Here is an 11,416-nt window from a genome sequence, read left to right as displayed (position 1 = left end):
CTAGTGTTAGAAGCATAGTGTTGGCTTGTTGGGTTTTTTTTATATATATATATACCCTAGTGTTAGGAATATAATAGTTTGTTTAGAGAAGGGAGATACCTGCACATCCCAATGACACCACAAGAAACCGAGGGACTTCATTGGGCTCCATCTGGGGGATCCGAAGATGGAGCAGGATTCCTGGCCAAGACAAGGCCGAACAAAGCCACTTCTGTCTTGCTCCTCGGGGCAGGATGACAGCAGCGGGTACAGATCATCTCGGTAATTGGGAAGACGGCCAAGGGGGCAAGAAAGGTCAGAATTATACCTTAAAAGGTAAAAAGCAAACTGCTAGAATGGAGTGTGTAAACAGGGGCGGGAAATTTTAGGATAACTGGAAGGGTCGGACAGGCTGTAAACCCTGGAGTCCCCAGCCAGCGGGGAAACGGGAGGGAACTTTGCGTCGGGAATTGGGAATATAAAGTGTCCTTCCCCTTCCTACGGGTGTGCCGACTTGTTGGGGCCACCCATTCCTGCAGGAGCGCAGATGGGCTGCTCCCTGGCGCGACATGCAGCGCCCCCGCACCACATCTCCCGGCGGGCCGCGGGGCGGGCCGCGCCGGAAGCGGAACGGCTCTGGCGCCGCTTCCGGTGCGGTGTCCGGTGGCGGGGGGCGGCGGCGGCGGCGGCGCAGGTAGCGGGGGCGGCGGGGGCGGCTCCTGGCGCGGTCGCGGCCGGAGGGAGGGCCGGAGGGAGGGCCGGAGGGCGGCAGTGGCGGCAGTGGCGGCGGTCTCTCTCTCCTGGCGGCGGTTGCCGGGCCCAGCTGCTGCCCTGCGCGCCGGGAAAGCCGTCGTGTCGCCGGGCCGGGCCGGGCCGGGCCGGGCCGGGCCGCCTCGCCTGGCCTGAGGGTCGCGCTGTGCTGCCCGTCCCCCCCCCCTTCCCCCGCCTTGCTTTTGTAGTAGTGTCAAGACGTGCCCGGCTCGTGTGGGGAGCCGCCAGCTCGGTGTCTGGGCCGGGAAAAGGGAGTTGGTAATACTTCCCGAGGGGTTAAATCGCTGTGTGGAGCTGTTGGAGCGTGTCCCGAAGGGGGCCACGAAGATGATCCGAGGGCTGGAGCACGTCTCTTAGGAAGACGGGCTGAGGAAGTTGGGGCTGTTCAGCCTGGAGAAGAGAAGGCTCCAGAGAGACCTTTTAGCGAGTTCCCGGTATCTGGAAGCGGCTTGTAAGAAGGCTGGGGAAGAGCTGTTCACAAGGGCGTGTAACGACAGGACAAGGGTTTAAGCAGTTTGAAACTAGAGAAGGGTAGATTCAGGTTGGACATTAGGAAAAAGTTCTGTAATATTGGGGTGGTGGGTCAACTGGAACAGGTTGCCTAGAGAGGTGGAGGCCCCATCCCTGGAGATATTCAAGGTCAGGCTTGATGGGGCTCTGAGCATCTGTTCTAGTTGGGGATTTCCCTGCTTATTGTAGGAGGGTTGGACTAGAGGGCCTTTATAGGTGACTTCCAACCCAAGACATTCTGTGATTTTTTTATTATTTTTTTTTTTTTAGTGTAGCCTGCAGATCCAGTTTTATAACAGGCACTCTTTTTCTTTTTTTGGTGAATTCATCAATTATATATATTTTTAAGCTAAATATATATTTTAGTAATAGAAGTGACAGGCTTCATGTTCCTGCTGGTTGCAGACAGACCTTTAAAGGTTTCTTCTGTGCTGTCTCAGCGACAGGGATGTCCAGATTTAAACTGCAGTGGTCCTCAAGATGAGGCCGAGAACAGGCTGGTTCCTGAACCCTGTCCCTTGACAAGGTGGTCCAGATCCATTGTGTTCTTCTCACCTCTTGTTAATGAGCTTTCAAAGGCAAGTTACGAGCTTTGTAGATGCTGTTAGTGTTCTCTAACTTCAGCAGTGTTTGTATAGGCAAAAAATATTATTAATTATTTGTAGAGATTGTGAAGTACAAACTTGTTGTGGTATTCTTAAGCACTAAATCCAAAGTAGATTTGCAGTATGTCTTTAAACTATCCCCAGTTATGTTTGTTGTTTTCTTTTAAAGCATCATTGTAAGTTTATCTTTGAAGCATTTTTTTTTTCTGCAGGCAGTGGAAACTTTAGGATACTTACATGTGTCTTTCTGCTTCTGTGAAATTTTTGGGGTAATATTTAAGGTTCTGAATGGTGTTTCATAGAGTTTAGGTATATTGCTTTTGAGATGGATGAAATCAACTACATTTAGGCAGTTTGTTAATTACAGCAAGTGTTATTTATCAGTACTTCTGGTTTTATACTGGATGTTGATATTTACATCATGGACAAAAAAAGCACATGGAGCGTGCAGAAGGAAGGATGCAAAACTTAGATGTAGAAAAACTGAGAAGTCCCAAGCTTGGAAACTTTCTTTGATGAGGTATCTTCAAAGAGTACCTCTCAGTAAATAAAGTCTTGTACCAGTTTTGACTATTAAGGAGGCAGGTACAAGTATTGTAAATAGTAAGGACTTCTAAACAATTGGAAAATAATGAGGAATATACTACACAAATTTTATTTATCATTGAGATATTGGTCTTTTGTACCCTGAACATTTATTTAACTCTTTTGGTTTTCTGTTTTGTTTCTTTCAGAGGGTGTTCTGCACAAAAAAGTGATACAGTGTCTTTCTGAGTTCCATCTTGCCCAGGACTGGTTTCCTCTCTGCTCTCACCATGGCTACATCACTTAGAACTGCATGGTCCAGGTGTAAGCAGGCCCTACTGCAGAGTAAGTAGTGACAAAATTGTAGAGGTCCTGTATTTGTTCTGGAAGAGCCTCTCCTATACTGTTTAAGTAGTGGAAGCATAGAAGTGAATTTTTATTTGAACAGAACCATGTTTGATATTCCGTGTTCTCTGCTAATAATGAAAGGATATCTTGATTTTGTGGTTTTTTTTCTTTTAAAGCTTCCATAGTCCACATATGACACTCCTCTTAATTTATTAATTAGTTCATAAATACCACCCCTCTTATCACTGATGATATTTGAATACTTAAAATTATTTTTTCAGACTTACAAACAGTGGTGAGAGAAGGCTACAGTAAGATCCCATTACATAACATAAGCAGAGAACAACTGAAAAGATGCACTCTTGTTTCTTAGATATTTTTTTTAATCCATGTTTAACATGTCAATAGAAAGATCTAGGGAGATAGTAGAAAATACAGGAATTGAGGAAATATAACAGACATGTTACACTTTAGAGATTATTGGGTAAGAAAGGGAAGGAAATCTTAGGAAGAAATACAAAGTATTTGCAGTAATATTTTACCAGAACTCAACTGCTAACAGAAAGATTAAATTTAAGAATTTTATGTATAAAATACCTATTTAAATATTTTTGCTGTATCTAAATTTAAATTTTAGAATTTTACATCTAAAATATTTCTGAGAGGAAAATAGCTGTGCAAAACTCCCATCTTGGTTCTTTCAGCTTTCCCAATTTTGATAACTGAATGCTCTCCCCTCCATGTGAACACTCAAAAATGATCCTATTTGTAAGCTAAAGATGGTCTACCTAAAATAACATGTCAGAAAAAAGTTGAAACCTTTTTACAACTTATTTTAAAACAGAAGGCTCAGAACATGTAAGACTTAGTTCTTGTGATCATAATTCAGTTTTGAAAGTGTAGTGGTAAAGAAGCTTCACTGGACTCAGAAACTTTCTGGCAGCAAAGGAAGGGGTTTGCCAGTAAAAGTCAATGACAGGCGCCTTCCAGGCCCGTCTGAGGCACCCATACCTGCATGGTTCTGGAAGGCAAGATGCCTGTGCTGTGGTTCCTGTATAAGGGACTCTTACTGTTTAACACCTTTTGTTAGGTTTGTGATCGGATTCAGTGAAAAGTCTTTTCCAGCCTAAATGATTTTATGAAAAATGGGAATGGAATTGTGGGAAAACTCAGTTGGAAGGGACTTTGGATGGCTTGTAGTCCAACCTTCTGCTTAAAGCAAGCTCAACTCTGCAATCATACCAGGTCCCTCAAGGCTTCATTCAGCTGGGTCTTTGAAATCTCCAAGGGCAGGGACTACACAAATGTGCCTGGGCCCCAGACCTACTGCTAGGTTGTCCTAACGAGAAAAATGTTTCTCCAGCTATCCTGTTAGAACCTCTTGTTGCAACTCATGGTGTTGTTTCATGTCCTCCCACCATGCACTGCTGTGAACAGACTGGCTCCCTCTCCTCAGTAACCCAAATCCTCGTACATGTTCATGGGGGCTAGTTAGGTCTCCCCAAACCTGTCTCTGTGGCAGGCTGAGCCAGCTCCCATTCCTCAGCCTCTCCCCACAGGGCAGGTGCTGCAGCCCCTGACCATCTAGGTGGGCCTTTGCTGTTTATCTTTAATAATGAAGAGCCCCGAACTGGCCATAATACCTGGATGTGGCCTAACAGGTGGTGAGTTGGAGATAATGCCTTCCCTCATTCCACTTGGTACAGTCCCAGATGCTGTTTGCTTTCTTTACCACTTGCCTTTCTTGTCATTGCTTTCCTTGGAGCAACAGGATCCTGGGGAAAGGGATAAAGCTCTCTAGTGTTACAGCAGCAAAGTTATTATCGTTCTGTGTTTTCTATAGTGTCTATAGCTGTCACCAGCAAAGCAGTTAATTATAAAAGCCACATTTGTACTGTGAATGAAATTATTATCATCCCTGTAAGTCATAAGGTAATGTTATTTGCATATATAAAGAATATGTTCTAATGGTGAAATCTATAGGTATTTTGTTCATACTGTTATTTTTCTTAGGGAAATAGTACAATTGGACAGGTAAATGTATCTAGGTAGCTATGGGCTACTGTATTTTTTGATTGTACTAGAAATCTGTGTAGTAAAGTGAACTTCTATTTAGACATTTTTTGAGTTTTGTTAATCTAAAACTGAATATGATTATAATCCCTAATTAAGTCTTAGAATGGAATGAAAATGTAAACATACTTAAATTTGGCACAGCTCTAGGGTTTTTTTACATTAGTGTTCTTTACGTGTTTGTTGTTTTTTTTCTTTTTGCAGATGGAGCTGTGTATCCTGCTTGCCATAAATCTACATACTCTGTTCTTCCTGAAGACTACAATTGGTACTTAAATGTGCTTTGATCTGTGGCCTTTTAATGTAATTTTTATTCCAAGCCTGCATTGTCTGTCGTGAATTTGTCATATACTGGTACCAAATATATATGCTAGTTTTTGATACACGTAATGATTTTAACTGAAGTACTGTTTCAAATCATAATGATTGTGAAGTTAGTATTAAAAAAAAAAAAAAATCAGCTTAATGAAAAATCATGCAGGACTCATTCTAAATGTAGTGATGACCCCTGTACCCCTGCAGTTTTGTTTGTGGAAAAGCAAGAGTAACTAAGAGCAGTCATTTTCATTCATGTTTGTTGCTAAGATAAAGTCTGAGTATTTTTGTGCTGCTGCGTGGGAAACCTGACTAGAAACCAGAGAGGATGAGACAAATACAGTGAGAAATGCAGCATCTGTGTCATACAAGGTTTTAGGAAGCTAATGTGTCATGGAAGGAAGGTGAGAAGAGAGTCACAGTCACTCAAAGAATCTCTCAGTAGGACTTTTTATTCAAAATACCACATATAAAAGTTAGAATCCCAAACGAAGCTTTGTTTTCTATTATTTCTGTTGTAGATGCCATACTTTTTATGAAGGCGTGATGTCCTAGGTATCACTGATGATTGCCCCCATCTGGTGCTACAGTTTTATACTTAATTATTCCAAGTGTTAGATCTTTTTTTCCAGCCTGTATTTCCATCTGTCTTTAATACTTTATTTTAGCCCTTTTTTCCTTTCCACCCAAAAAAGAAACATGAAGATGGCTGGAGAAAAACAACAACAAAGTTCAGATCAAGTATCTGTGACCCTTGTTTCATAAGGCTTTATTTTATAGAAGATTGTTAAGAATTTGTAAATGAAGGGCCAAAACTTCTTTGTGAATTGGGCTCTTCGATTGCTCAGCATTTCTGAACATTTTAAAGGATATATTTAAGTGTGTAACTTTTTATTTCTGTAGCAAAGTGGAACTTGCATTGACATCAGATCTGAAGACAATTGTCTGCTACCACCCTTCGCTTGAGATTCCATATGAGCATACAAAGGTATGTCCAAATGTACATGTTTATTTCTTTCCCATGTTAAGGTACAAATAATTAATAATTTTGAGCCTTTAGGGCATTTTAAAAAATTTAAAATACTTTTTATTATGTCATCAGCATGTCTGTGTAGTAAGTGAATGAGGAATAGAACTGCTGCCACGAGGAGGACCTTATTTGTAGTTGAATTGAGGCAAAGTTGCAGAGTAAGAAATGTTCAGATACCACAGTGTACAGTAACTCAAATAGAATTAAATGAGGCACTCAAATATTTGTGCACTACAGAGGAAACTATTGTCTGTCTGTGAGTGTACTCCTCAGAGAGGATGTTTGGAGTCCAGGTTATAGTTCACACCTCCTAATGTACAGGTGCACCGGTCTGGGCAAGAGGATATAAAGAAGTGCTGTTGCTGGTGCTTGCTTCATCTCACAATCAAATTTCTATTCAGCACTCTGGGTTCATAAGCTTCACAAAACAACTTTAAAGATTGAGTTTTTATCTATCAGTAGTACTTTCAACATGCTCTTTACACTGACAAAAGTAACCCTAGATAAACTTTTCTAGTGTACACTTTTTGTTTCAATTTCCAGTTCTCATGTGCTAGTAAAATACTGCAAATGGTAGCTACATTGCTAAAGGGCCCAATATGAAAATCCTCCATTGAAAACTTAAAACATTTTAGCATTCTTCACCTGCAAGTTATGTATTGGTATCTTTACATTTATCAGTTGTGTATCTCTGAGGAAAAACAGGTTTAAAAGACCAAACTGAGGAAAAAGATTTGTAATGCTGCTATAGTTAGGTTTCAGGTTGAGAAACAAATGTCTTGGTCTTAGCAGATGCTGACAATTAGGAAGAGACGTTCTTCTCCAAGGTAAAAATAATCTTAAAGCTTTTTTAGTGATGATGATCATCACTATGAATAAATTTCTAAGTAGGAATTATATGAGTACTTTTGTATTAGTAGAACTGACGCTTATGATTCAGTTAGTGAATTGTAAGGATGAGATCAGCAATAACGATGACAGCAGTGCTGATTTTAGGGCTAGAGTAATCAGCTGTAGCACCTGGGGTAAATTAGATGTTTCTGGACATCTGCTCCACAGTGGTCTGGTTTTGTTTGGGTGGGTGGGGGCAGTAAACAGCCTTCCTAAGTATTCTTCTGTATTGCTTTGGTTTCAGCTGTTGCGAGTAAATTGTAATGCTCTCTAAGTAGCCTGGCTTTGTTTTTCTCAAAAAAAAAGGAGAGAAAGGAAACATACATGCTTCTGTTTTTATAGCCCATACCACGGCCAGATCCAGTGAATAATAAAGAAGAAACCCTAGATCAAGTTTTGAAATCCAGACTGAATGAAAAAGAGCTAAAGAACAGTGGTCCTACAACTGAAGAGCTCAGCAAAATGTTTTACACAACAAAACATCGCTGGTATCCTGTGGGACAGTAAGTATTTTCTTTTCAATGTTTATTCCTTTGGGATGTAGGACATGATACAGGAATAATTTAATCACTAGATTCAACCTAGGATAACTCACGTGAGACAAGATACTGTTAGCACTTGAACTCCTACGTAAAACCTTAAACGCAGTGTTGTGTAAATGGAAGACGATTTGGTAAGGTTTTTTAAACACTGCCTCTCTGGTAGCCTTTGCAACTTTGATTTTTTTGCAAACTGTGTCAGAGAGTAGAAATTTCTCATACTATCTAGTTGGCTACTCATTTAGGTGATTTATTAACATTGCATAAGTGCAGTCAGCACAAGAGAATCTAGTATGTAAAGTACCCACAATGGGAATAACGAAATATGGCTTGGAAACATGCATTGTCTATTCCTTAAAAACTTTACAAGAAAAAACCAACTTAATGGGATGATTCTCAGACTTAAAGATACTGATGGATTTTCATCTGAAATGGTGAAAAAGTGCACCTTGGCGTGCCTTGTATGCAGAAAGCTAGGAGGATGAGAGGTGCAAATATATGTGACTGAGCTTAATGAGGAACTATATACCTTCAGGTATACCCCTGGAAACAAATGGCATTCTAGTTTCTGTTCCTACTTTCCAATCTGTGTTACTATACCTTTCTGTAGCTGCTAATTTTATAGCTCTTGGAGATTTGATGAAGGCAGATTTTTTTTTTTTTTTGTCCACAGAAATCTTTTTAGTTATTGTGCTTTGGGAGTAAAGGAATGAAATGGCATAACTTCCTACAGCCGAAGGGTAGCTGTCACTGTAATGAACATTAAACAGAATCTTAATTGTTTTAGGGCAAATAAGAGGAAAGTAGGGATAATTTTTGTTGTGAAGAGATGTTTTGTTTTGTTTTTTTTAATTTGTCTGCAAAATATGATGCTATTTAAGATACAGTCGGGTGTAAATCCTTTAAATGTGAAGTCTGTTTGTTCTATAGCAATCATTTTAGCCAAAAGAAAAGCTGACCATGTAATAAAATTAACTTCATACAAAAGATTAAGAATAAACAGCCTTTGTACCTATTCAGCTGTAGAACTGATGGGATTATTGCATGCTTGAAGCAGATGTAGCAGTGGAAGTGAGTAGTTATGTGACTCCATAGACAACAGAGGTGACACCTAACAAGTGGAGCTGGGTTGTGCTTGGGGGATCTTGTGTTTTGCTTACTTCTGTAACCTCCAGACCACTTACTGGGGGGAAGATAACAGAAGACTAAGACTTGTCCAAAGCTTGCATTCACTGCAGCCTTTCTTTCTTCTAGGTATCATAGAAGACGCAGGAATCCTAATCCTCCTAAAGACAGATAATTAAAATGCCTTCTTGTGCATCAACATTGTGCTATTAATCTTTATTGGAAATAAAAAGCAGATAAAATATGTTTGGCAATTTTATGTGAGTGTTATAACTAGAACATGGTTAACTAAGTTTTACTTACCTTCTGCTTCAGCTAGTTGACAGCAGAACAACAAAACTGCAGTACTTACTTTAACAAGGATCCAGTGAAGGCTATTGTGCGTGCACGGGCAGTGAGTGTGCTTGTCTTAGAAGAGGTGCTGGAGGGCTCCTGTTAAACTGACACACCTCCTGTTAGAGGCTTGTCCTTGGCAAAGGGAATACATAGAAGTAGTATGTTAAAATGGAAAGTCTAGAACTCAACACACTCTAAAGCTAAAGAAACCTGGCTTGATTCTGCTTTGTATTTTTAGCATTTTGCAGTGCTTAAATGTTTCTGCTACAAAAATATTCTATGTTATCTAGCATTTTTCTTTTTTTCCTCACAAAGAGATTTGTGACTCCAGTCTATAGTTTTAAGCGTCAGGCTTCTGATAAAAAGGGCTAGCTTGGAACATTGTGCCTCTTCAGAGATCCCAGTGACTTATTTAAGTAATCTTAGCAAAGCCTAATAAATAATCAGAGAGTAATTATCCCATATATGGCATGTATTTTGATTGTATTTCTATTCCAAAGCAACGTGGCTAAGCTGGGAAGGTTCTTGCTTTTTCTGTTAGTCTAGTGTAATTTTGCCAGCATTTTGCCAGCCTGTGTTATCTATGGATTTTGCTAGCAGTTGAGTACCATATACAATCTTTAATCCCAATCATTGTTAGGTTAAAGAATACCTGCTTTTCTAAAGTTATTACTAAATAACTTTTTTTTCCCTTGCATTTCCTTCAATTGTGAAAAATGCCATGTTGGATGCGTATAAAAAGACTGCCTTTAAATACTTGTGTAAAACTTCACGTAAAGTCTAAGTATTTATCTTGGTGTGATTTTTAAGAATGTATTTTTAAATCTGAATGCCAGTTAACTGATAATGGTTTATCATGGCAGAGCATTAAATTGTTTTGCTTATCATCTGTTACGCTTGTCAGATATCCGAGTCCATGCTTGAGCCTACATCAGCCAACTGGGTTTTGGCTTCAAATTCTATGATGTGTTGTTTGCATGATAACAGACGTTATCATGAAGGAATGTCTGTTGTGTCTATGAGAAGGATTGCTGCTTACTCTGCAAGCTCAATCACAAAATGCATTTTTTTTCTGCCTAGAATGTAACCTTAAAATAGCTTCTAGTCATTTTTAGTATGACAAATTGTAGTATTTTCGTCAATTCATGGTGCCTGGTACTGGTGCTAGTTTGTAAGTGAGGAGCTAACATCTCACGTGTAGTGTTTTGTTATGTTCCACTGAACAAAATTGAGCCCCCTTTATTTTTGGAAAGCTGAGAGCTTATTTGGCACTGACTTTACTCCTGTGTAATAAAAGATACCCTTGGTTTAATCTAAACTTTCAGTTACTTTTTGGCCTTCCTCTCCCTGGTACTTTAGCTTATTGCTGCCTAATACTATTAAGACATTTTGCTTTACAGAAACCTTGTTATTCTATTTGTCTGTTCTTACCTGTCAAACCCTGTTATTAATCAAACATCCAAAAGCACTGCAGAAATGCTGAATTTCTCAGTGTTTTCCAAACATTTTTGGATGTTTTTCAGGCATTTTGATGCACATCTGTGATGTGCTGGACTGTTATCTTTTCAGTACTTCCTCTTCAACCAGTTACTGGAAACTGAGTCTAAACCACATGTTCGTTGCGTGTACCCTCTGCCATTTTGTTATTACATTAGCTCGTAAAAATCAGTATTTAAAAACCTTTCCCTGCATTACACTGCCACTCTCAGTCTATATTCTTTTGTAAACCTTTTTCCTGGGTCATCTGAAACACAACTTAATTAAAATCTACTCTCACAGTAAATCCAGCCTGTCCCCCTGATTCTGTAGGTACTGAAAAACTACATAAAGCTGTCTTAATCTGTTTCTCTTCACTTGAAAACTTGGAATTAGAAATCCACCCATTTGATTCTTGTCCCACTTCCAAGCTTAAGAATAATCCATTTGAAAGGTAGTTTGGGATCTGCTTCATGTTGATCTTTGTATGTTGAAAACTATAGTTGCATAGAATTCACTGAATATTAAGTCTGCTCCTCTGGTGCCTTTGTATCCGATTTTAAGCACTTAGCCATTTGCTTTGTATCTCACAGTTACTATTTTAGACCTTACTGGGCTAACTGCTATGGACAGTAAATAGTTGGGTACATCTTACTGATTTTTTTTTATTTTATGTCTTTCTTAACGGTCTCAGGCTTTGCTTGCTGTCCTGCCATTAGAAAACTCTGTTTCAGTCAAAAAGTTTGCCCTCAATTCAGACCATTTAAATTGCGGCTCAGTTTATCTTAATGTCCTAGTGAAAGGAAAGTTAATTTATTTCCTCTAGTTAGACCTGGATTAAAAAAGGAAGCATGATTTTAAAACGTGTTTTTCTCGGTGCAAATTATGTCCTT

General features: G+C 39.5%; 1 protein-coding gene across 2 annotated transcripts; it reads left to right on the top strand.

The window, feature by feature from the left end:
• The first annotated feature begins 611 nt into the window (after positions 1-611).
• On the top strand, positions 612-10,359 carry MRPL42 (mitochondrial ribosomal protein L42). Of its 2 annotated transcripts, none has more exons than XM_051631879.1 (6): positions 612-673; positions 2,600-2,735; positions 5,016-5,079; positions 6,030-6,114; positions 7,390-7,550; positions 8,841-10,359. In XM_051631879.1, exons 2-6 carry the CDS (start codon positions 2,681-2,683, stop codon positions 8,884-8,886), a joined length of 411 nt encoding a protein of 136 aa, XP_051487839.1. In that variant the 5' UTR covers positions 612-673; positions 2,600-2,680; the 3' UTR covers positions 8,887-10,359. The 2 variants fall into 2 exon arrangements, with proteins under 2 accessions (XP_051487839.1, XP_051487829.1); XM_051631869.1 differs by lacking the exon at positions 612-673 and adding an exon at positions 1,074-1,201.
• The last annotated feature ends 1,057 nt before the right edge of the window (positions 10,360-11,416 follow it).

The sequence above is a fragment of the Apus apus genome, chromosome 1 (genome assembly GCF_020740795.1).
Source record: "Apus apus isolate bApuApu2 chromosome 1, bApuApu2.pri.cur, whole genome shotgun sequence".
Lineage (NCBI taxonomy): Eukaryota > Metazoa > Chordata > Aves > Apodiformes > Apodidae > Apus > Apus apus.
The sequence above is the reverse complement of the archived record's forward strand: the minus strand, read 5'-3'. Positions and strand labels throughout refer to the sequence as shown.